This window comes from Thunnus maccoyii, chromosome 19 (assembly GCF_910596095.1).
Source record: "Thunnus maccoyii chromosome 19, fThuMac1.1, whole genome shotgun sequence".
In the NCBI taxonomy this organism is placed as follows: domain Eukaryota; kingdom Metazoa; phylum Chordata; class Actinopteri; order Scombriformes; family Scombridae; genus Thunnus; species Thunnus maccoyii.
The window spans coordinates 19,301,946-19,327,308 of record NC_056551.1 but is presented as its reverse complement, the minus strand read 5'-3'; the positions used below and the strand labels follow the sequence as shown (position 1 = coordinate 19,327,308).

Here is a 25,363-nt window from a genome sequence, read left to right as displayed (position 1 = left end):
TGCTGACAGTGTGTATTACACAGTGTCTGGTAGCTTTTTTGTCTCAATAAAATGTATATTTTCTGAATATAAAGATAATGTATAAACGTTATGTGTTATATGAAACACCTAAAATGACAAAAAAATGGAGATGGAGGGCTCTTCCACATCAGAGACCTGTTTTTAAAACATTTAACTAGAGTACATTGATGAGAGATATACTGTTCCACACTCGCACACAGTTCCACACATACGCTTGGAAGATGTCCAGTAAACCACAGTCTGATTTATAGTCAAGTCAAGTCAAAATTTATTTGTATAGCACATTTAAAACAACCACAGTTGACCAAAGTGCTGAACAGGCTTAAAATGCCAAATACATAAATATAAAACTAAATAACAAATAAGAATAAAAGAAAAACAATAAACATAATAAGAATAATAAAAGAATTGTGGCACAATAGAAGATGAAGTCAAAGTGTCAAGCTCAACTCGAATTGAATGCCAACAAGAAGAGGTGGGTCTTAAACAGCGATTTAAAAGTTTTTAGGGTCTAAGCAGTTCTTATATGAATAGGTAAGCCGTTCCAGAGATTAGGGGAAGCCACTGCAAAGGCTCGGTCACCTCTATTTTTGTGCCTGGATCTTGGAACATCCAAGAGCATCTGGTAAGGTCGACCTCAGTGCTCTAACTGGAGTATGATGATGTAAGAGTCTTGCTAGGTAAGATGGCGCCAGCCCATTTAAAACCTTAAAAACAAGCAATAAAATCTTAAAATAAATTAATCTCTGGGTTTGCTGGCAACCTCAACAGTGGTAATAAGGGAGGGAGGGAGTAATGTTCATTTGTAAAAAAGGTCAAAGTGTAGCCTATTAGTAACACTGTATATATATCTAAATAAGTTTTGAAACATAAACTGTGAGCTGGGAGGAATTTGGGGGATTTGGAGGTCACTATACTGTCAATAACAAAAACAAGGAGTGTATCTTTCAGTATCAAATTTGAACTTTTTCTCTTTTTTCTATTGTTTTTTTGCAACTTTTATATAAAAAATATATCTATATACTATATGTAGCCTAATATATAACATTTTTTATAATCTTTCAGAAGGGTCAAATGTTTTCAACTATTTCTTTGCAAAGGCTTTGTGTCAAGAAATTGAAATGGAGTTTTCTCATTGTGTTACACATGGTGTGAACTATGCCATAGCTTTCAGGGGGGCTCACTTTTTTTTTAATCAGGCGGGAAATTTTGGGTGAATTTGCAAGTAAGCTTCCTTGTTTTCTTTTGGCATATCTGTCTATCTATCTGAGAAATGAGTAATGGCGATTTGGAGTAATGCAGAGTATTGTAGATTAATGCGCACACTGTGGGACTAAGAAAGGTTTTTTTCCTATTATCTTTAAGTTAAAGTGAGTTAAATTTATGATATTGCATTGCCACGCTTCGATGGTGATGGCAAGAATCGCATGCATGCCAGTATCTTGATTAAAGTGAATTGGTGATGAATAACCCTCATGCATGAATCATACATCAATAATAGCCTAATTTTATACAGAGATTAGATACAGAGAAATAGAAATGCATGGCAAAAATATTATTTAATAATAATATTTTAGAGACCCCACCCCCTTCTCAAAAAAAAAAAATCACAAATCATGTTTTCGGGGTAGCTCATGTCTTACTAAGATGAGCCAAGCTCACTCTGGCTCCCCCATAGGTCGCACCCTGGTGTTACACTGTGAAGAGATGAGTTCAACTTCTAGATTTACAATTTTCCCCGAGGCGCATGAAGGCAACAGGGGAGATGCGTTCACGGTCAGTTCAGACCTCAGACCTCGTTCGACGTCACTGCCACTTCCACCATGTTGGATCAGGAAGTGGGCAGAGTCGAAGCAGGAATGCCGAGCCGAGCTTAACGTTAACGACCGTCTTTACTCGATCGGTCGACCGTTTTTCACCTTTAACACTCAGGTTGTACACTGTGTCGCTTTCTAGCTGGTCGAGGTAGGCGCTTTTCTCCGGATTTGATCGGTTTTTGCAGCATCAGATATGACTTCTCTCGCGCAGAGGACCTCCGGCCTCGTCCAGCGGAGGACCGAGGCCATCCGCAGCGCCGCCGCCGACAAGGAGCGGGAGTCCGGCGGGGAGGAGGACGACGCGCGCCGCGGGGACGAGGAGGAAGACGACAAGGGAGACTCAAAGGAAACCAGACTCACACTGATGGAGGAAGTGTTGCTCTTGGGCCTCAAGGATCGAGAGGTGTGGGCTGTTTTTAATCCGTCCACTAGGTTAGCTTGTAACTCCGCTCAACGCTAACATCAGCTAACAGTTACGTTGCGTCACCAATCGTGTTTGCAAACGTCAACAAAGTTCGCTAATGTTTCCCAGATTTGCTTTGACTACAGACACAGCTTCGAGGTTTTGATTTAGCGGGTAACGCTAGTCAAAATGTATGTCAAGCAGCTTGTATTCGCAATGCTACTATGTAATAATTATTTATAATCATTGCATTGTTGGTGTTGAAGTGGGGTAAATGGTAAACGATGAGCGGAATCTAACATTACTTAGCCGCATATCTTGGATTGATTTACCCTGGCAGTTTTCTTGACAGCTCACCAGTAGCGACGTGCCTCCTTTCCAACCTGAGAAAGGTTACCTACCACCCACCAACACGTCAGCATGGCGGGTTAACAAGCGCTGCACCTTAGCTGATATTTTTCCTCCTCCTTCCTCCTCCTCCTCCTCCTCCTCCTCACAGGGCTACACGTCTTTCTGGAACGACTGTATTTCCTCCGGTCTTCGTGGGTGTATGCTGGTCGAGCTGGCCCTCAGGGGGAGGCTACAGCTGGAGGCCTGCGGCGTGAGGAGGAAAAGCTTGCTCTCAAGGAAGGTGAGAGAGATGGTGATGTGTTCAGGTGTTCAGAGGGAAGAAAACAAAGATCCTGTGTTCAGGCTACCCTCGGAAAATGTTCTTGTTTAGTACAAGACACCCTTGTGAGCGAAATCATGCATTTCTGTATCGTACGAAGAATCTGAATCAACTATACTAGTCAAGCATGTTTATGCATACATGGACTCCGATTTAGTGGCTCTTAATGCACATAAACAAAATAACAACATAGTTATCTTCAGAAATATACACAAGAAATGCCTGTATACAGATTAATTATTTATTAAAGTAAATTTTATTTGTATAGCACATTTCATACACACAGGGGGCGATTTTACCGTTAGGCGATGTAGGCAAGTGCGTGGGGCCTCAAACAGCTAAACAGATTTATAATGATGTTTAGATATGAAAAATATTGAATTATGTTACTATTTTAACTCATTGTACCCTGAAATAACTTAGAAAAGGCCCTCAAAGCTCCTAATAAACCGTATACTTCAGAGGAAAACATGACAGATAAATGTTACTGGTTACGTTGCAGATTCAGATTTTACTCATAAAATATAACGAATAAAATATGATGAATTATTATTCATGAAACTATTCAGCATTATGTAAAATAGTTAGAATTAAAAGCTCCACCTTGAACATACGTGAAGTAAATTTAAATACATTGTGCTGATGATGCCTCTCTTTCAATCTTCACTTTTAAGTAAAAAATTTGAATGCAGGACTTTCACAGTATTCTTACTGTGCGGTACTAATAGTTTATAAAAAAAAAAAAGTTTTGAGTATTTCTTCTACCACTGCCAATACCAACATTCCCAGTTAGAGAAAGGGTGAAAATAAAGCAAGACGGCGTTTGCCTGGGGCCCCCAAATCACTAAATCCGCCCCCGCACACACAGTTAAGCTCAATATGCTTTACAGTAAAACACAGAAAACGTTAAACAAATGAGATGGTAAACACACATAAAATACCCACACACACACACACATATGTAAAATATAGTTTTTATAACCCCTGTCCTATTCCCACTACAGGATGGACAACATCAGGCTCACACACACCACACACACTTAAGGGATCTCCTCACTAAACTTGTTTTATTGTGTGGAGGAGAGCACACAAGAGACTGCGTTGTGATTCCTGTTCACCCAGGATGTGAGTTTAGGTGTTACAGACGGAAACAGTCCTCCCTAGTTCAAACACATGTTTCCCTTTTTGTTTGCCAAGGTGATCTGCAAGTCAGATGCCCCGACGGGAGATGTGCTACTGGATGAGGCCTTGAAGCACATTAAAGAAACCCAGCCTCCAGAGACTGTTCAGAGCTGGATAGAGCTGCTCAGTGGTGAGATAAGCCTGCTGAGTTTGTTAACCAAAACCAGCAATAATCATTTGATAGTTTCACTTGTTGAACGTGTGGATGGCAGGTGTGTGTGTGTGTGTGTGTGGGTGTGTGTGTAGGGGCTATTTTTGCTCTTGTATCTGAGTTATCAGTATACCTTCATTGACTAATTGTTAAACTTATATTGCATCAAATGAGTATTTACCGTTTTAAAATTACCCATCATGAACAACTCTATTCAAAACTCTACACACGAGTAAATTCAGACAGTTGATGTGATTAAAATGACATTTACATACACAGTGCGGCTTTAATGTCCTAAAATGGATCTCTTGTTGTCCTTTAGGAGAGACCTGGAATCCCCTGAAGCTGCACTACCAGCTGAGAAACGTCAGAGAACGTCTGGCAAAAAACCTTGTTGAGAAAGGCGTTCTCACCACAGAGAAACAGAACTTCCTGCTTTTTGACATGACCACGCATCCGCTCACCAACAGCACCATTAAACAGGTGAGGTACAGCGATGTTCAGTGACTCTTTGTTGTGTAATGAAGGTGATTCAGTTTAGTTTTCTTTTTATACGGTTCATAGTTAATACATAACATTTCCTGTTTTGGGGTTAGCATTACAACAAGAATAATCATACTGTAACCGAGCAATGACTAAACCTCTTCCAGCAGTCTACGTCATATAGCAAGGTCTGGTGTACTAGAAAAACGTTGCTCGCCTGCTTTGCAAAATACAACCATGCAGTTCTATCTCGTGGGGTTAATAAAACTCCTGCACATTTAAGCTATCGTCTCTTTTAAGAAAAGATACTTAGAGAAGAGGCGGTAACAAGCTCTTGCAGTTTTGTTGGATTGTGTGATACAGAAATATGTTTGAACCCATTTAAAATAAATATATCAATGAAATGCCAGTTTCGCTAATAATTTGTCAATGTTATTTTTGGGGGCTGCAGCTAATGATTATTTCCATTTCTCGATAATCTTTTGCTAAATAGTAATAATAGTAAAATAGTGAAAAAATGGCATTCACAGTTTTCTCAGAGCACATTGTGATGTCTTCAATTTGCTCGTTTTGTCTGACCAACAGTCCCAAACCTTCAGATATTCAATTTTCTTTCATATATGACAAAGAAAAACAGCAAATCGTCACTTTTGAGAAGCTTGAACCAAAGAACATTTGGCATTTCTTGCTTGAAAACTGATTGAAATGAATGATCAAAATAGATGCCTTTTAAATTTTCTTTTGGTCAACTAATTGTTGCAGCTCTAATTATTTTCTGAACTAGTTCTTTCACCTGGTTGAATGTACATGATGATTAAATGTGATGCATATAGCAGCCATAAAAACACATTTGTTAATATTTTTGCCTACAGCGCCTCGTCAAGAAGGTCCAGGACTCCGTTTTGGAGAAGTGGGTCAACGATCCTCACCGCATGGACAAGCGGATTCTGGCCCTGATCCTCCTGGCCCACTCATCCGACGTCCTCGAGAATGCCTTCGCCCCACTCCAAGACGACCAGTACGACCTGGGCATGAAGAGAGTCCACACCCTGCTAGAGCTGGAGCCGGAGAAAGAGAGCGCGAAGCCCAACGCCAATGAACTAATGTGGGCTGTGGTGGCCGCGTTCACTAAATGAAAACACCTGATTCGGTTGGACTGGAAGATCTGGCTACGGTCTGTTATTTAATTGGTTGAAGGACTTCACTCTAATAAGACAGACTTCACTCTAATGAGACAATCTATTTTGGTTGGGGAGCTTGTTTGTACATCTATTTCGGATGACATTTTGGCGGTAGTCCATATTAACCCAGTGCAATCTGATTGGTGGTGGGCTTCACCAAGTCACTTTTGGTTGGTTGGAATGGTCTCTAAAATGACAAATGACTGGCTGCTCTCACACAGCGAGGTAAGTTCTCTACCGCTGGGGAGCCGGATATACTTACGAAAAAAAAAACATCGACACTACAAACAGACAGGCTTCTGTTATGTTAGATGACATCAATGAACAAAGCAGGTGACAGCAGTAGTCATGGTGAATATGAAGATTTTGACTGGGGCCAAGTTTCCCTTCCACACACATCATCTCTCCGTTACTACAAGATCTGGCCAGAATCAAACCCTGGTCTCATCTCCATACTCTCTCTCTCTCTCTCTCTCTCTCTCTCATGCATATGCAAGGATAAAAGGATAGCTAATCACACAGCTATCGATAGTCTCCTGCTTCCACCTGTTGGTTCCCGACTCGTGTTGGGAGTACATGCTGAGGGTCACTGTTAGAATAGACTGCCTGGATGTCTTCTGATTCGCTCTGTCTCCTCTCCTCTCTTTGAATCCTCCTTTCTTCTTCACTCCCATTTTTTTGAGGAGGAAAGAGAGGACCCAAATAAACGCTCCTGCATCATCAAGCGTGAGCCGGGTAATTTGGCCCTTTTTATAGACCTAAATGAAGAATTAAATCTTGAGTCTAGCAAAACTCTTTATGTTATTAGTTTCCTCTTTCTTGCAAACTGTCTCACTCTGTAAGCACAGGGTGAGATCAGTCTTCCATTTCTATTTATGTTGCTAATCGATGCTTGGGAGTAGCCTGCCATTTATCAACTATTTTGCACAGTCAATAGCCCTGTATGTAGGATGATATTTATAGGGATTTTTTTGTTTGTGAAGATGAGGTTAAAAATGATAAACCTTAGCAACCACAGTATAAATATCTCACATATTTTGTCTACAGCTATTTACTTCATGAATACTTAAAAATCATTCCTCTGGACATGTAGAAAAGCTTCTGCTCACGTTTTCCACGTGCGAGGCCCAGATGTAGGAAATACAGACGGTGATCTAATCTGCTCCGATTTGGATCTCTGTGATGAGCCTGCACAAGGTTTACAGTATGATCTTCAGCAGTCGCTTAGACTTTACAACCGGGCTGGGAAATTAGGTGAAGTTAGGCAAAAAGGCTAATTTCACTTCAGAAAATTTTAAAGGGTTGATTCACCCAAATCATTTTTTTTTTTTTTTTTTAAAGAAAACACATCTTCTCAGACATACAGATATTCATTCATTCATTAAGGGTTTGAGATATCTGCCTCTATAGTTATACAATGAGAGTGAAAGGAATTTCCTTTTAAGATGCTCATCAGCAGGAAAACACTCAGAAGGAACATTTCTTTCCAGTCAGTTTTCCAGTTACTCTAAATAATACACAGACCTCAGTGCAAATAGCTTTCATGAACAACATGAAGACTTAATATAACTGACAACAGCATGTTCTGTGGATTATATCACCAGAAGCAAATAGAGAGGTAAGTGAGAAAATGTTTTTTTTGTTTGTTTGTTTGTTTTTTTTATTTTATTTGGGTGAACTGATCCTTTAAGTTTCCCTCTTGCAATATAATGTATCTCTCATTTTGTATGTCATGTCATCATTAAGTGTTATTTCCATGTTGTACTGTTTGATACATGCAGATGATGGGAGGGTTACTTGGGCCCCAGATGAATCCTTGTTAAAGAGTGAAACAGTTTGACAATGATGCAAATCTGTTGGAGAAAAAAAACGATCTCCAAATATGCTTTAGCGCAGGTCTGAGAAAACTTCTGTTTCAATGTGAACGAAATTATGGTTGTGAGCATCATTCTGGTCTGATCTACGTATGAAGTTACATCACCTATTGTTTCATGGCAGACGTAAAAAGTTATGTCCTTTTTCTACCTATAAACAAAAAACAAAACCTACAGGTATGAGGAACTGTCGAGATCTGTTTACAGCAAAGAGACCATGCATGCTATTGGTGGAGGGCTGGGGTACTTGTGGATTTAGCTAAAGAGGAAAGGCTTGTATGTAATTATTAGTCATTTTATGTGTACGATCTAATTGAACTCAATGAAAGGGATCTTCTCTCCTATCCTCTATAATTCTGTATGCTTTTGTATTACCACACAAAATAAAGTAAGGATCCTTTAAGTGCCTGAATTTAGAAATGTTTTCCTGTGGTGGTTTTTATTTCGTATTGTACAGTGTGTGTGTATATATATATATATATATATATGTATATATTAGTAGATTATATCCTAACAGCTACTCTTCCTGGGGTCCATAGAGGAAAAAGATTTACTACAATGTCATGCAAATCAAAAGTTTGAAATGAGAAAGTGTCCAAACTTGTATGCACGTACATGATACGCGTGCTTAAATATATATATATATGTATATATAAATGGAAGATAATTTATTTCATAGTTTGCTCTGATTAAACTTGCTGAATTATCCTCTAAATGCATCATACAAATAACTTCATGTGCATCTTAGTCTGATAACTGTGTATTAGATTCATCTGATGGTGCTGAAATGAAACGATTTGGAAAATCGGTTAAATTTGTAAGCTGTTTATCAAGAGAAAATTCAAAACATTTCCTTGTTTCTGCTTCTTTAACGTGAGGATTTTCTGTTTCTGCTTTTTTTTTTAACACGATAAACGTTTTGGACAAAATTTGCAATTTTAAGACATCACCTTGGGCCCTGGAAAGTTGAATTGCTGTTATCTGACATTTTATCAAGGAAATCAATGCATTAATTGGGAGAAAAAAACAACAACAGATAAATAGATATGAAAATTATTGTTAGTTGCGTCTGTTTTTTTCTTACCACCACTATGGTACATATGACCAGGCACAAGATTTCATGAGTATGCATCTTTTATTACCATCCCATGCAATGCTTCAAAAAGAAAGAAATTGGATAAGTAACCAAGTCTTAATTATTCCAAGTCTTCAATCAACATAAAAGCGATAGACTTATAGAGCAGTGTCTTTCATGCGTTAATGTCCACATACAGCATGTGTGTCCAGATCACACGTGACAAACAGCATTTTCTGACAGTTCACTTCCCTTCAGATGTTCCTCTTTGTTCGAGTCGCCCACAGCTCTGAATGCGTGAATCAACAGAATCTGAATTTCTCTGTAGAGCTCCAGTCTTGTATATGACAGCAGTCTGTCCAGTGACGGTTCATATTCAGCAGCTCCATCTGGTTGTTTTCACCAGCTTAGTGTACATCCAACTTGAGAGCCAAAACACAGCCACCATTGATGAGTCCACAGCTGAGACTCTTCTGCTTTGCCTCTGATTGCCATCCGGCTATCCGATTCTTCTTCATGTATCTTGAAGTGATATCTCATTTGATTTTAGTAACGTTCTTGTAGTTTCTGATCAATATTTCCAGCAGTTTGTATCTCCAGTAAAGCTCGTCCCCAACTTGACGCAGCTCAAGTGCACAGAGATTCACAGTGGCAGCAAGATCTGAAGGGAAAAAAAACATTGGTTGAATATCCATGTTGCAATACACTTATAGACAGTTGAAGCTAATTTAAAAACCAACCAAATTCAATCAAATCTTAGATACTCACCTTGGCCAGTCATTTTTTATTGAGCGATAACGTCTCTGCCTGTCCGGAGAAGAGAAGAAAAGCTCTATAGATTCAGTTTGTCTTTTCCCTCAGTGCTTATGTAGCGCTGTTATTGCGGTTTGACAAGAAGGAACTGGTTTGAACTATTGATAGCAGTGCAGCTTACATAGTCCCACTGGTTGATGATGTCACAGCACAGCTGAGGAATCCCCGTCGGTCACAGCCAAGTACCTCCCACCGTTAGGTACAGGACTCTGTTTACAGTAGTTATGGGCTCCCTTAATCAGTTGTATTACATAAAATGCTTACCATTTGTACACCTTGAAGAACACAACACACACCTGTGTTGTTTGTGCAAAGAGGTGTTTTTTTTTAATTTAATCAACATAAACATGCTTTTGTGTGTAGACTAAAGGAGGAATTTACAGTAATATATCATGGACAGGTCATGTGACAATGTTAGAAGCAAACTGGTTTTCATGAGGTCACATGTCATGTTTACTTCCCTTTGTACACAAAGTAAACACAATGTCCAGCTGCAACGTCTCACATGGAGCAATGTTTCATCATCCAGACCATCTCATACAGACCACGCTGTCCCATAGATAGAGTCTGAATTTTGAGAACACTTACATAATCCCACCATAAAGATTTATTACGTTTTTCAGAGTATGATTTGAATGCACAACAACAGGAGCATGATAAGATGTTTGGCTGAGGTTGTTTTTTTTCCAGAATGTACAGCACAGAACACAAATGTCATTTCACAGATCATATAAACAAAAACACCCGAAATTCCAAATAGCTACCATGTCATGTGATCACCAGAAGGTCTATTTTACATCAAAAACATGATATATTAACAGACATCCTACACATCATTGCTCTAGCAGACAAAAGCAGACAAAGCATCCAAAGCAGACAACCTTCATTCAACAACAAAGCAGCATTTATTCCACCAACACCACCTCTAATTAAATTACTCACACCAGAGTGGTGACCTAAATACAGCAAGAACTAAATAAAAGATTTGTAATGTGAAAGATAAATGTGCATTTAAGTTCCTTCGAACCCCGTGTGATTCGCCTTCTCAAAGTAGGCTAAACCGATAACACATGATGTGTCTTTATACTATGTGTGTAAAATCATAGACATGTCAAGGCTTGCCCTGCAGTTGTGATTCTCGCTCTGAAGTAAATGGGGAAGTACCATGGAAATTACAGCAGTCTGCAGTCAGGTGATCTGTGCTACTGCCGGCTGAGTTCATGCAATGTAAGAATGTTTGTGGACAGTAAAATGTGACAGAAAATTGCAGAAGAGACAGTAAGGGCTTTTTTAAATTAAAGAATAAGGAAAGAAGATACAGTAAAAACTGAAGGAAATGCAAATGAGTTTAACGTCAAGCACAATCTAGTTCATGCAGAGTGATCGTATGGTTGCAAAAGGCATGAGCCTCGCTGCTGATAATGATGTTGTAAAACTTTTTTTTCCTTCTAGGTTGTCTGTTAATTACCACATCCTGAAGGTAGTATATGAAGAAAGCGAAAGATAGAGAGAGGGTGTTTTCAATGTAAATGAACTATAAACACACTTATCAGAGTTACTGTACAGACAAAATGTTTAGTCAACTGATATTATGTGTGTCACCAAACTGCTTGTTGTTGTTGACGTGAAAATATCGTCCAACATGTTACTTGGAAGATAAAGAAATCCTGCCACTCCCAATCTGTAAGTGCAACAGGGAACAAAGAAGTTGTAGTTTAACATTAACTATAACTAATGTTCAACTAAACACGGTTGACAGGTTGGTCTTAACTGTTCTACTCAAACTCCAGATGGGAGTGGATAGATTGTGTATATAAAACCATAAAGGACATAAATATCCTTAAGTTTATAAAGTTTATAAGTTTATCAAAAAAAAAGAATGTGTGCAGAATTGTTACCAATGAAGCTGTAGCAGAATTCGACTACTAGGTCAAAGGTCATAAATGAGTTGCTACTGACAATATATGTTATACCAAGAGTTAATTTTTGATCATATAAAAAGTGCTCTGTATTGAATCATGATATACTGGAGTTGAAGGCCATAGAAAGTGCCACACAGGGTGGTTTCATTGATAAAGTGACAAAAAAGTATATATTTGAGTGTGTTTTCAGTGTTATAGTTTGTTAATTTAACATTATAAGGAGAGTTCTGACACATGAGCTCCAATGTTTCCAGCATTCCTTGAGTTAAATGGACATCTGCCTTACAAATGACAGACTCAAAGGTCATCCTCTAAAAATAGATGAATAAATACATAAAACCACGCTCAAGTTCACAAATAACTTCATTTAGATGAAAGGAAAAGGTCAGATTAGAAAAAAGGTCAGAACCTAACTCTGAGGTCACTATTTAGTGTTTTATAATTTATAATATACTAGCTATGTAGTAGTACAGAATTTAAAATAAATGAATATAAACATAAATATATTATATTAGTCAGAGGTGGAAAGAAAGTACATTTACTCCAGCACTGTATTTAAGTACAATTTCGTGGTATTTGCACTTAAGTAATACTTGAGAACTACTTTATACTCGTACTTCTTATACTATACTTTTTACTCCACTACATTTATTTAATAATTACATAATTATAGTTACTTATTAGACTACTTAGATGTCTACTCTACATTTATATATAAGTAGCCTACTGCTTGCATGTGAATGCATTAATAATAATACTACTAATAATAATACTAATACTACTACTTCTGGTACATTACCTACTTTTTGGTAAAACCTCTGTACTTTCACATAAATTTAAAAAATTAAGGCAGGACTATTTTTTTTAGTGTGGTATTGCTACTTTTACTTAAGTAAAGGATCTGAATAGTTCATCCACCACTAAGCATAATCCATTATTATTACTGCAGTACTACCTGACTGGCCTGTACACACCTTTATTATTCACCAGATGGCAGCACATTCAAACTCAGCGTTACAGCTTGACAACTGTCTGCTACACATATCAATCCAATCTATCCTACATACTATCTATTTATAGATGGGTGACAAATTAAAGGAACAACTGGTTCAGGTCTGAATGCTCTACCCCTACAGTTAGGGGATCTGGTGGCTCTGTTATGCTGTGGGGGGCATTTTGCTGGTATGGTTCGTGTCCACTGGTCCCCTTAGAGGGAAGGGTCACTGCAAATCAATACAAAGTTGTTCTGAGTGATCACCTTTATCCTATGATGAAACATTTCTATCCTGATATCCTGAGTGGTCTCTTCCAGGATGACAATGCCCCTATTCACAGGGCAGGAGGGATCACTGAATGGTTTGATGAGTATGTCGCCTATCTGTATCTATCTATAGTATAAAATCATGCAAAGAACTTTAAGAGGGTTTATGAAATTGTTTTTGATCATTTAAATGTCAAATTATTTCGGCTAATAGTCAGTTTTGTAGTTTGTGTATGTAACTGTTGCTCATTTGATTACACTGGGACAGCGACACTTTATTAAAGTCAACATTAATAAAGGACAATGACAAAGTGATGACATATACATTTCACATATTGTACACTGAAGGTAACATAATTTTAAGAAATATATTTAAAAAAAACATTCAAAAATATATAAAAATGTGTAAATTAAACATATAAACACAACAACAACAACAACAACAATAATAATAATAATAATAATAAAAGAAGAAGAAGGACAAAAAAAAGTCTGATACATGTGTAAGAATTGTATATAGGTGATATTAGAGCAAAAACAAACAAATAATTTGATCAAAAAATGAATTCATGACAGTCAACTGTAGAAAGTATTTTTATTGTTGTGTAATTTACATTTAGTAAATTTACATTTAGTTGTTGTTTGTTTTTTTCTCTCAACTGTACTGAAAACAGTCAAATTAAAAAGACAGTAACATGTATGAAAAGCAAAAAGAGGAAACAAAGTGCCTGGGAATTCAATTATGACATATGACAGTAAAATGAACTAAAAAAAACATTGGGTAAGGGGATTGTGCAAGAAGCTTTGCATTCAATAGAAATAAATAATACACAGGAGGATGATAAATAAATAAGTAAAGGTGCACAGATTAATAATCAAGTAACATTAGTCAATAATTTCATGTTTTAAAATTGTTTGGGTCCTTATTGCTTTTTTATTTTGCAGCTTGACTTGTACTTGAATTGTAATAGAGCTCAATTTGAATTAGAAATAAGGTAAAGTTTGTTTTTCTATTGGTCCGTTTCATTTTATGTATGTGGAATTTGCCAAACAATTATAAATAGTTGGATTAAAAAGCTAACATTCTTGTCCACTAGGTTATTTAAATAAATAAATTAGGATATCACCTCCCTAAAGCATGGCCATTTGAGCAGATTTTCTAGATAGGCATAATACAAGATGCACGTCAGATGACAGGTAACTGTGACGTCAGGAGTGCAGCCTCAGCATGTGCCCAGCCCACACTGTGGCTTTAAAAAGCAAGAAGAGAAAGTGTCAACTGTCAGTCAGTTAACAGACCTGTTGTAACTTCAGTCTCCTGCTGCGTCTGCTGCATTTCACAATTATGAAAAATCTACATTTCAAGGATTTCTTTTGGGTGAGTTTCTGTTTTTGTGTTTTGAATTTTTTGTGGTGTGTGTTCATTATTACTTTACACATAGACTTTTGGTTGAAAAAAAAGTGAGGCATGTCAGTAAACCCAGCCATGCAGAGGGCATATTAGCAAAGTAACTTCACTGAATTTAACAGCAGTTTCTCTTTTGCTTTTAGTTTTGCAATGAAAATGTGAACATTTGTGGTTCTCGTAAAATAAGCTACACTTGAAAGCCATCAGTAGTAAAGTTATGAAGAAAGTAATTTGTTTACATATTCCGATATAATTGAATTAGCACGGCAAGTATGTAGCCTCTTATCTTTTATACGGATAAGAGTCAATAACCCACTGATTTCAACATGCACATGGTTTGGATGATTACTGTTGTTACCCTCAGCTTATCTAAATTATGGAGAGGTGCAGTTCAAAACACCAATTTCTTCACTCTTAGTCAATACATACTGAGGTTAAAGTGTTTATTTATGTCTGTGTTCACTGTTGTCTTGGGAACTTCATTGTGTGAAGTTAGAGTACAGCAAGTTTAGACAGTCTGCCAGTCTTACAGTAAAGGATTGGGTGTTTTCTGCCTGTCCAGGTACAGAATCTGTTTTGAGGCAATAATATTTGTGTAACGTAATATAATATATATTTATTAACTAGACATACAATCTAAACGAATCTGATGAACAGAATGAAACATTTTCCATCTTATCGACAGAACTCTGACCTGACCTGCACATCAGGTTATGACGCCATCATCCAGTATCTCAATGATGGCAAGAGGACCTGCAAGGAGATGGAGGACTTCATGAAAGCCAGGTAATGAGGTGCTTAAAATATATGATGTCATGATCTATGTGTGTAATAATGCACAAATATCTCCATGTAAATTGTGGTCTAGCCCAGACCAGCGAGATTGTAATCTAGCTCCTAATTACCGGTCAGTTGTGCCAGTTGGAGCACTAGACTGGTTGCCATCATGCAATAATAGGCAACAAGATAGATAAGCACTAGGGGTGTGGTCGAGTACAAATACATGATTCGGCAAAGCACAAATAGTGGGGTTTCTTTCACGAACATTTGTTTCATACAAATATTTTAAAAATGATTTGTTTGCAGGAAGAAAAAAAAACCCATGTCAAATACCAGCACGCAGGTCGGTTACATCGCTATCTGAGTCTCTCCTCTGTTCCGCTGTTACGCCTATCAGCAGGTCTCAACAAGGGGAGTCACATCCACCTGCTACATGACGCACGTTTCCTAATTTGGACATCACTCCCAGAGTCGGGGGTGTTCCCAAGAGATAAAGCTGAGCTACTGGCTTTCCATAACCTGTTGTTCCCCTTCTCCTTTCCACAAAGTTAGGTTGTAAAAAATAGGAAATAAATGGAAAGTGCAAATCGATAATCACTTTGAAGTTCCTCCTTATACATTACACGGTGTGCTGTCTCTGTGTTATGGGTGTATAGATAAGTAGAGGTCTGTCTGCAATGAGGCAATGAGTAAAGTTTTAGCTCAGTAGTCTGCGCAGTCGTCTATGATCTGGGAGACTCCAGTTCAAGACCCAGTGTGGGGACCTCCTTTGTAAGGTAGTTTATTCATGAACACTTATTGTTCACACTTGTTGTTCATAACACTTTTCTAAAATTAAAAGCGTAATAAAAACAAAAACAGGATTTTTAAGCCTCTTTCCACTTTTATTTGAATACAAATACACATAATTTTGCTGCCTCAACAAATATAGATACACATACAAATACTGGGCTCTCTGCACATCCCTAATAAGCACAATATAAGCTGCAATGACTATCGATCAACAAAAAATTAATCTGCAACTATTTTGATTAGCAATGAATCATTTCAGTCATATTTCAAGTAAATATACCAAAGATTCTCTGGCTCCAGCTTCTTAAATGCGAGAATTTACTGTTTTTCTTCTACATATATAACAGTCAGTTGAATATCCTAAGACCCCGACTGTTTGTTGGACAAAAGAGGCAAATAGAAGCTCACTGTAGACTCTAAGAAATGGTAAATGGCATTTTTTCTATATTTCTTTAACATTTTGTGGCACAAACAATGATTCCATTAATCAAGAAAGTAATCGGCAGATCAGTTGATAGTGAAAATAACTTTGGGTTGCAGCCTTACATAAGTTTAGGATAAAAAAGAGGAACATGAACTGTAGACTGTGGAGTCATTTTTTGAGGAACTGATGAAGTTTATTGATGAGAAGACAAAAACTTTGTTGTGGAAGTGGACATGAAAAGATCAGAAACAGAAGGATTAAACATCTCTTTGCAAGGTTGAAGCTGCTCAGGAGTGTACACTCAGATGCTCAAGAAGGTGAACTAGGTGCAATAAGGTCAAAACTGAGAGAAGGATCAACATGAGAAATACATAATTGATGACAAAAGTCTTTTTCTTGTGTTTGTTCTGCAAACCTCATGCAAAATAGCATTAATGGCATCATTTGCAAGAATTAGTTTCCAATCTGTGAATGCTGTGGTAGAGAAAGCTGCTGTAATAACCATATTAAACGCCAGAAAGGTAATCCCCCAAACAGACACCAGAATAGTAGTTGCTTACAAGAACTGATGTTTGTCCAATATGAAGTGAATAGCTGGACTTGAATATACAGCAAATTAAGTTAATGTAACATTCTTATCTGTTACACTTAGAGCAGGAACAGAAAACTGTTTCTACTGCCCACAGCGCTGTAGCTCTAAACCTTTCATAACAAATCACTTATGATGAAGCATCAGCAAGATGGACTTTACAATACAGACACTTATAAAGTTTGACATTTTAATTCCTTCTTCCTCATATAATAAGTAATCTGTCCTCTCTGCCTCTCTCTGTCATGTACCTGCACGAGTCCAGTTGGCAGTCAGTGATTCAGTGAAACAGGGCCATTGTGGTGGCATAATAAAACAAACAACTGTTGATAAAGCAAAGGAGGAAATGGAATAATACCTCAACTGGAAATTCCCTTATGTAAGAATGGCAAGCGATTTTGTAAAACTATAATGATTTGCAAAATATCAGCAGTCACACTTACTTTATAAACAACGGTGTCGATATGCAAACATGAAATTAAAATGCATAATCATAATATGATATCCTCATTGATGGACTTCATTTAGAAATGCATGCAGTCATTTGTACTAGATAGTATGCACAATGCACATGCAGCTACACAGAGAGCCCTTGTTGTGGATGAACACTTATTGTTCACACTTGTTGTTCATAACAACATGTCTGTGATATTTAATGGTTTGTGGGTTTCCTGATCGTTTATACTTAGCTCTAGCTATCTGTCTTTTTCCATATTCAGTACTGTGCAAAAAGCATGTCTGACAAAATGCTGTAAAGTGAGGATGCTTTTAAAAATAATGTTCAGTAATCAGAAAAAACAACATCGAATCAATCACACTTTGCCTTTAAAACAGCACCAGTTCTCCTCGGCACACTTGCACACAGTTTTTCAAGGTACTTGGCAGGTTGGTTGTTCCTATATCTTGGAGAAGTTCTTCTGTGGATTTAAGCGTCTCGGCTGCTTCCATCTTTTCATGTAATCCCAGACTGACTCCATGATGTAGAGATCAGGGCTCTGTGGGGGCCGTACCATCTGTTGCAGGACTCCTTTTTCTTCTTGTCAAGATGGTTCTTTATGACTCCGGCTGTATGTTTGGGGTCATTGTCATGCTGCAGGGTAAATTTGGGACCAATCAGATGCCTCCCTGATGGTACTGCATTATGGATAAGAATCTAAACATCTAAAGTGCCTAAAACCTTTGCACAGTACTGCATGTATTTGCCCTTTTGATTTTCAACTGACATCTATCAAGCCATTAGGATGTTACTGATATATCATACTGTATTATACAGTCAAATCACTTTGAGAGATGACAAAGGGTCATTGTCAGTCAGTCTAGACTAGGAGCACTTCTGTTTGACGTCTGTTTTTCCAAAACCATTTTTATATTTCTTTTGTATTTTGGAGCAAAACATGATTTTCATGTTAAGGTTTTAGAAGGACTATCAGTCTTGTCCTGTCTTTGTTCTCATCTGTTACACTAACTGATAATTTCATATGGGTAGTAATGATGGTAATTTCTCAAAAATTGTTCTCTTTCATTGATTGTATGGCTACAACTGATGACTACTTTCATTATTGATTAATGTTGATTATTTTTTCAATCAATCCATTGGTTGTTTGGGTCTATAAAATGTCAGAAAATGGTGAAAAATGTCAATCATTGTTTCCCAAAACCCAATACGCAACCTCAAAGGTCTTGTTTCAGTTTACTATCATAGAGGACTAAAGAAACCAGAAAATATTCACATTTAAGAAGCTGGAAGCAGAGAATTTTTGTATTTTTTCTGAAAACATGCCTCAAAATGATTAATCGATCATCAAAATAGTTGACGTTTGATTATCTGCCAATGGACTAATTGTTGCAGCTCTAATTCTTTGTATGAATGCTTGTATTCTGGACTCAGTTTTGTTTGTTTGTTTTTTTCTTTCAGGGCATCAATTGAAGAGAAGTATGCCAAAGATCTCCTTGGTTTGTCCAAGAAGGTGTGTGGACACAATGAGATGAAGTAAGCACCCTCACTGTTGAGATGCTGTTATTTGAGATTTAGTTACAGTGAGCCTCAGATAACAAAATGAATGAGTCTGTCTCTGCAGAACTAGTCTAGTATTTATTAGTTTGGATTTATGGGCAATGCAGAAGAGAAGATGCGTGAGCCTGCTCTGTGGTTCTCAGCGAAAATGTTGAAATATTCTAATCAGCATATGCTGTGGAAATACTCTACCTCATTACAACATAGATTATGAACTATTACACCATATGTATATTTCAGGAAATCTTGTTGTTCTCTGTTTTAGAGAGATAAAATATAGAAAAAATGTTTAAAAAAATGCATCATAATGTGACTCAAACAATGGTTGGATCATTTTACAGACTGTTGCATCTAAAGAAAGTAATCTCAGTTGATAAGATTTGATATGTTGGAGTAGACATGTTGTTTCTGTATCAGCAAGTCTAGTTCCCATTCTGTGCATGGTCACATGATCAGTGTAGCTTCATTTCTGCAGTTTCTGTTTGAAGATGTTAAGGTTTGGAAGAGGAAGGAAGACTAAGCGGGGGAGGGTGAGGCAGGGAATATTATTTACTTAGTTGGTTATTAATAATCCTTTCCATTAAAGATGCCTCGTTGAGTTTTCTTGTAAACAAACAAAAGTTACTGTTTATATTCAGTGATTCTTGTGTGAGTCAGTGGGGTCCAACTAATGTGTTAATATGTTACTAATTTCCTTCCTCATAAAACATTTACAGAGGAGATCATAAAACTATTTGAAATCGTTCACATTGGATATATCCATGTTTGCTTCATTGCAGTCTTCTTGTTGGCACATTACCACCATCAACTGTCACAACATGTCAAAAATGCACAATACAAACAAACAGGAAACCCTACTCATAAAAACATTGCTACAAAAAATTATCCACAAGGTGCCTTTAATGTCCTCAATGTGTGCTGTGCAGTGGATAATAAAAGGACTTGTAGATTCATTGTGTAATGTGTGAAATCCTTCTGTAATATGCTTTTCTTTTGTTTTTTAAGCACGTTAAAAAGATCCCTGGACATGTTCAAATTACGTAAGTGCTTAACGTTTTTAAGTCTTGAAAGTGCCTGTCATCCACCATTGTTTACTTGTCTTTCTCAGTACATGTTTTCTGTGTTGGCAAGAACTGTAGTTGTGTTTTTACCCCGCAGAGACTGAACATGTGAGTCTGTCACACTTACAACTGGCACAGAGCATGAGAGAGGAGGCCAAGAAACTGGAGGAATTCAGAGAAAAACAAAGAGAAGCGAAGAAAAAGGTTGTTAGTTTCATCAGCGCTTTGGTGCACCAAGGTGACAGTCTTGTCAACACATATGCAGACGGTGACTAGATGTTGTTGTTGTCATTTCAGATAGACCAACATATGGACGCTCTCCACAAACACAAGTCTTCACAGTACAAGAAGACAGTGGATGTAAGTAAAAATTTAAATATATTTGAATGTCACCCAGAGTTAATTATTACAGGCTCAACATGAAATAAATTATTGCAGTGTCACACCCAGACTATCCCTCAAGATATTTTCTTGGTTTCTTTTCCTTGTAATGTGTTGGGCTGATTAGCATGTGGACTTTCAGTCACGTGCAGAACACACGTGTTGACTGACCTGTCAAATTTAAAGACAAAGTGTGTTATCTGCATTAACATAACATAAACATCAAAAAGTGATATTACCGAGCTTGTTCTTTTAACTGGTGTCATGCACTCTCTAAGGTAAATGAAAACCAGAAGTATTGAGAGAAAGAGATGCCACCAGATAGTACTTTTATGATTGTTGCCATCGGAGTTTCAGGTGTGTTGTGAAAGCAGTGAAAAAAGCCATTCTTATCTCTTCTCTGTTCTTCCTCTTTGGTGGGGGAAGTTCTGTTGACCAGTCTGGGAAGTGAACTGCAGGCCATCATTGATCATGAAAACTAATGCCAAAAAGAGAAGTGTTTCTCATGCACTTTTCCCTAATGAAAATAAGTCAGCAGCAACAGAAATTATTTCAGGAGATACAGGCTGACCTGAAATAGAGAACAATATAAATCTGCTGAATGGACCTTTTACAGCTCTTGTATTGATAAACAGTTTAACTGCATTAAAAAAAAAAAGCTCTGATGGTAACTGCTGTCCCCAGTCAAAGAAGACGTATGACCAGAAGTGCCGAGATAAAGAAGAAGCAGATCAGAACGTGAACCGAAACACCAACACCAACAACACCAAGCACATGGAGAAGGTACAGTTGCAACAGTGAGCCTCTGCACTGATGGCAGATTAGTGTGTTATCCTCCATCTTTGGTCTGGCACAGGGTTTGATCTGAATTGTGCAGCTTTTCAATGAGCAAATATGAGACCAAATCAGTGAACATGACAGCATCAGAAAGCTTATTTTCACATTGGATGTGCTGTGAATGTGCCAGTTTTTCCACCGCATAGTTCATCAGTGTGGAAGAAAATGTGAACTTCTCAGTTCCACTGCATTGTATTTGACTCCGATACAGATACGGCCACTGTTAAAACATTAGTGTTTGCATAATAAATTTACAATTGCGTCAGATTTCCTCCATCTACTGTGCGTGTATCAGCTTACTTATCTCCGAGAGGCATCACATTGACGCTGACACCGCATGATTTCCTCATGGGCAATCATTTCTGTATTTGTTCCATGTTATATTGTCTTAGCCATACACCCACTACTGATGGCTTCATATGTTCTTTCTTCATCTTCCTTCAGCTCTACTCAAAAGCGCAACAAGCCAAGCAGAATGCAGAAGAAGCAGGTAAAAAAAAAAAAAGTGCCAGGGGGCTCTTGTAGATTCTGACATACACAACTATGCTGATTTGAATATGGCTTTAGTGTTGATAAACCACATAAGTGACAGCAGTGTTTAGCACAGTTTTGTAGGAAGTACTTGTATATCTAGTGTATTGGTGTGTATTTAAAGCAATTATAAACAATATTTCAATATTGACAATACATGACTACCTCCATGTGAAAGAAGTGACTCATAGTGATGAAGTCACAGATAATTATCACCAGACTCTGCTGTTTTAGTTCAGCATCATTTTCTGTGTCTGCCCTGCACCACACGGCAGACAGCAGAAAGTTAGCGGCTAGCAGTGGAGAATTAAGCAGTTAAAGGGGGCAGATATTTCCCTCAGGAGTTGGAGGAGCTAAAAGGAGAGGGAATGTTGGCCTTACATTTGTCAGGTGGCAAGACATGACTCAAAATAATAGCTAATGTTCCTTTGTATCAGCTGGATGTATAGATAGGCAACTGTATGTACTGGAACAAGAACTCCTCACCCTCAGAACTCAAAGTGGATCATGATTGGGATAATTTGAACTCAAACTGAATCAGTCAAAGATGGATCAGTCATGTAGTCGTGAGTGATCTGGTGCTTGTTGTTTTACTTGTATTGTTAGTATATTGTTGGTGTTTTGTGCTGTTTTGTATGTATTTTATGTACTTTAAAGGCCCATCTACAGACGGGCATTGCAAACTAACTTAGACTATAAATACTGTAGCATATGCCATTAGTTACGTGTCCCTATACAAATAAAACCATTAAATAAATAATATGTAATTATTGCAGGTTTAAATACTGTGTTTGATTTTCAGACAGGATATACCAGCAGAATGTGACCTCGCTGGGGAAGGTCACAGATGAATGGCTGAAGGAGCATGTCAAGGCCTGCGAGGTAAGACTCTCAAAGACTCAAGGTTGACAAAATGGGGATATAGCACACGCATCATGTAAACGAGCCGAATGTTTCCTCCACAGATGTTTGAAAAACAGGCAATGGAGCGGATCAACTTTCTGAGAAACACAGTCTGGACTCACCTCAACTTGCTATCCCAGCAGTGTGTGACCAGTGATGAGGTAAGGCCCAGTTACTAAAGTCAGCAAACTAAGAAAAAACTTTTTTATTATTATAAGAATCTTACTTTTATAAGCTTTATCAGACAAAATCTCCAAGTGTATCAATAAAAACAAGACTTACTTGGACTCTGACCTTATTTTTACTTCCCCTGTTTGTGTGTGTGCGCAGTTGTATGAGGAAGTGAGGAAATCGCTGGAACAGTGCGATGTCCAGGAAGATATTGAACACTTTGTGAACCTCAGACGGACTGGCGACAAACCACCAGGTATGAATGCAGGAATACTATGTCATTAACAATAAATCAGTGCTGGAACAGTGCTAAGAACACACCCAAATGAAGGTTGTTATCAGACCACAAAAAAAGGGTGCAGTGTTCAATCTAAATACCTTTTGCAGTTGCCAGTATGAAAACAGTGTCAGCCTTCCTCTCTAACAGCTCCAGTAATGTACGAGAACTTCTACAGTGGTCAGAGGCCTCCATCTGGAGCGCCACCCCCCCGACTGCCTCCACCAGTCATCAGGTAAACATGTCTATCCTTCTATTTGTTCATTTCCATTTGCGTTGTTCTTTATTGTTTACCTTGTTTTGTGAATTTGCAGGAGAGGGCCATTACCTGATCCAAAGCACAACAGCAGGGGTATGTCTTTTATTTACTCTCTTTAATTTACATGTCAGTCTTCTGGCATTGTGTATGAAAGAGGTATTTTTAGCTATGGCACCGAAGCTTGTGGCTTTACTATGAACTACACGCTTCTGCTTTTCATACTTAAAGATCCCCTCCAGACATGTTTTAAGAAGTTTATAAAGTACTTCTTCTTCTTCACGGTAAAGTCCATCCTTAGTGTGCGTGTACTGCAGCTGCAAGTTTCCACATCACACAAGTTGAATATTGGACCAGGATTGGCACCGGACTAGTTGTGATGTCACAAATCATGCTCAGACCTGCCCCTTAAATCTGATTTTAAATGAGCTCAGAGAAGCTTTCCACTTTCAGCAGATGAAGTGTGAAAACAGCCTTCTAGTGTCAAACTCTGCACATACATCATTCTGCACAGTGAAACATTCAACTGTACTGTAGGAACAAGAAGCAGAACACATTTTTGAGTGGAGGGGGACTTTAAACACCACATCATTTTGACCTTTTGATCTTTGTTTGGTTGCAGAAGACACAATCTACTCGACAGTGCAAGACGCAGGGTACAGTGTTGTTCAATACTAACACACAGATCTGCCGGAGGAGTCATTGTAGATCCTATGCAACGCTGGGGCTTTGTGATGGACACGAAGGTTACACATGTCTCATCACTTCCTCTTTTATGATTTCCTGTAAAGATAAGGTCTTACCAGATGGAAATGCAGTGTCATATATATGTGTATATATATATTTTTAGCGAGGTTTGTAGCATTTTGAAAGTATCACTGTGTTATAAACAGTTCAGTAAACATCATTGTTTTTATTTTTAAGTCCTTGTGTCTATTCTTAAAATCAAAACAGGCTAAAATGAGAAGTTTTGCTCAGTATTTTGAAGAAAATTACATTCTGTACAACGATACAGAAGCTGATTACACAAGTAAACACATAAAATCAGCTAATTATTATGTAAACTTAAGAAGAGTCTCTTTATTACCCACACATTAATGTGCAACACTATATTCTGCATCATTGCATCCTAATTTATCTTCAGTTCTGTATTTATTTCTGTGGATCTGCACTTTTTAAAAAAGTGTTGAACAGACATTCACAAAATAGCATAAAGTGTCATCTGTTGTTTTCAACTTGTTTTCATTTCCTCTTAGATGTGAGGGTAGCCTGTCAGATGACTGCTATTTTGGGATTGGAAGCTAAATGCTCACTGTTATTTATCTACAGTATGCAATATATGAATAACAAACCCTACATCCTAACATTTGACAGTCTTATTGTTGGCTTTATGTGCTTCATTGTTGGAATATTTGCACATTTACTTTGCTTTATTTATGTTAAGAACACATCATTTGTAAGAAGAAAATGCTACAAACTGTAGGAGGGATTAATTGGCATCTCACTGTGCAATTAACCCGGTGTTGGTTTTGTATCAATAAAATTATTGTTCTTCACAGCACTTGAAGTCTGAAAGTTTCTCTATTCTGAGTTTGTCTTCTTATTTCCATGATCACTCCTAGCAGGTGACAGATTTGATTATTTTCATTACTGACCTGGGCGTGGTGTGTGATACTGGATTAAGGTCCACACATTTTAGCTGCAGCCCTGACTTGCTCCATCTACAGACTTAGTACTTGGTTTAAATCTTACTTTTCTGTGTCCAATATGCCTGATCCCTGTTAACTTACTGTGAACTATGTAATTGCATCAGTTGGTAATGCTTTATTTCACAAGTCCCTTAATTTTATACTGATTGCCTGGAAATTAGTTAATTTTTAGGGCATTTTGCAAAAAGGCCTGGTGCAATTTGGTACAAATTGTAAGACAAATGGACAGAAGTTGGTTAAGTTGGTAAGTACTCACTCAATTTTTGGGTTCATATGTAGTTCTTAATTTGCAAAAAAATCTTAATAAATTAGATTTTTAACAATCCTTTAACATATAGAAAAAAAGATACTTACTTACTTACTTACTTTGTAGTTTT

General features: G+C 37.6%; 2 protein-coding genes and 1 long non-coding RNA gene across 5 annotated transcripts; 2 read left to right on the top strand and 1 right to left on the bottom strand.

The window, feature by feature from the left end:
• Positions 1–1,644: 1,644 nt before the first annotated feature.
• On the top strand, positions 1,645–8,198 carry LOC121886003 (Golgi phosphoprotein 3-like). Its single transcript, XM_042395875.1, has 5 exons — positions 1,645–2,241; positions 2,741–2,872; positions 4,109–4,223; positions 4,567–4,727; positions 5,600–8,198. Exons 1-5 carry the CDS (start codon positions 2,032–2,034, stop codon positions 5,861–5,863), a joined length of 882 nt encoding a protein of 293 aa, XP_042251809.1. The 5' UTR covers positions 1,645–2,031; the 3' UTR covers positions 5,864–8,198.
• Positions 8,199–8,591: 393 nt separating this feature from the next.
• Positions 8,592–10,138, bottom strand: LOC121886004. The gene is made up of 2 exons (XR_006092657.1): positions 9,626–10,138; positions 8,592–9,518 (listed from the first exon to the last, which is right to left on the bottom strand). It is a non-coding gene; the product is annotated as an uncharacterized LOC121886004 (long non-coding RNA).
• A 239-nt stretch (positions 10,139–10,377) lies between these two features.
• Positions 10,378–24,838, top strand: pstpip2 (proline-serine-threonine phosphatase interacting protein 2). 3 transcript variants are annotated; one of them, XM_042395373.1, is made up of 14 exons: positions 10,378–10,897; positions 14,947–15,047; positions 18,762–18,836; positions 19,866–19,900; positions 20,019–20,125; positions 20,219–20,281; positions 20,987–21,085; positions 21,584–21,629; positions 22,473–22,552; positions 22,636–22,734; positions 22,904–23,000; positions 23,172–23,256; positions 23,336–23,373; positions 23,900–24,838. In XM_042395373.1, the coding sequence occupies exons 1-14, from the start codon at positions 10,823–10,825 to the stop codon at positions 23,953–23,955; spliced, it is 1,056 nt and encodes a 351-aa protein (XP_042251307.1). In that variant the 5' UTR covers positions 10,378–10,822; the 3' UTR covers positions 23,956–24,838. The 3 variants fall into 3 exon arrangements, with proteins under 3 accessions (XP_042251307.1, XP_042251308.1, XP_042251309.1); XM_042395374.1 differs by lacking the exon at positions 10,378–10,897 and adding an exon at positions 14,124–14,231; XM_042395375.1 differs by lacking the exon at positions 10,378–10,897 and having other exon boundaries at positions 14,960–15,047; positions 18,762–18,813.
• Positions 24,839–25,363: the final 525 nt, after the last annotated feature.

What these genes read in the sequence shown, in the direction of transcription:
- LOC121886003 (XM_042395875.1), top strand. Translation starts at nt 2,032, where the DNA reads ATGACTTCTCTCGCGCAGAGGACCTCCGGCCTCGTCCAGCGGAGGACC. An exon ending in TGGGCCTCAAGGATCGAGAG is followed by an intron (nt 2,242 to 2,740) that starts GTGTGGGCTGTT and finishes TCCTCCTCACAG; the next exon opens with GGCTACACGTCTTTCTGGAA. An exon ending in CCAACAGCACCATTAAACAG is followed by an intron (nt 4,728 to 5,599) that starts GTGAGGTACAGC and finishes TTTTGCCTACAG; the next exon opens with CGCCTCGTCAAGAAGGTCCA.
- pstpip2 (XM_042395373.1), top strand. Translation starts at nt 10,823, where the DNA reads ATGGGGAAGTACCATGGAAATTACAGCAGTCTGCAGTCAGGTGATCTG. An exon ending in GCCGGCTGAGTTCATGCAAT is followed by an intron (nt 10,898 to 14,946) that starts GTAAGAATGTTT and finishes TCTTATCGACAG; the next exon opens with AACTCTGACCTGACCTGCAC. An exon ending in AAAGAGAAGCGAAGAAAAAG is followed by an intron (nt 20,126 to 20,218) that starts GTTGTTAGTTTC and finishes TTGTCATTTCAG; the next exon opens with ATAGACCAACATATGGACGC.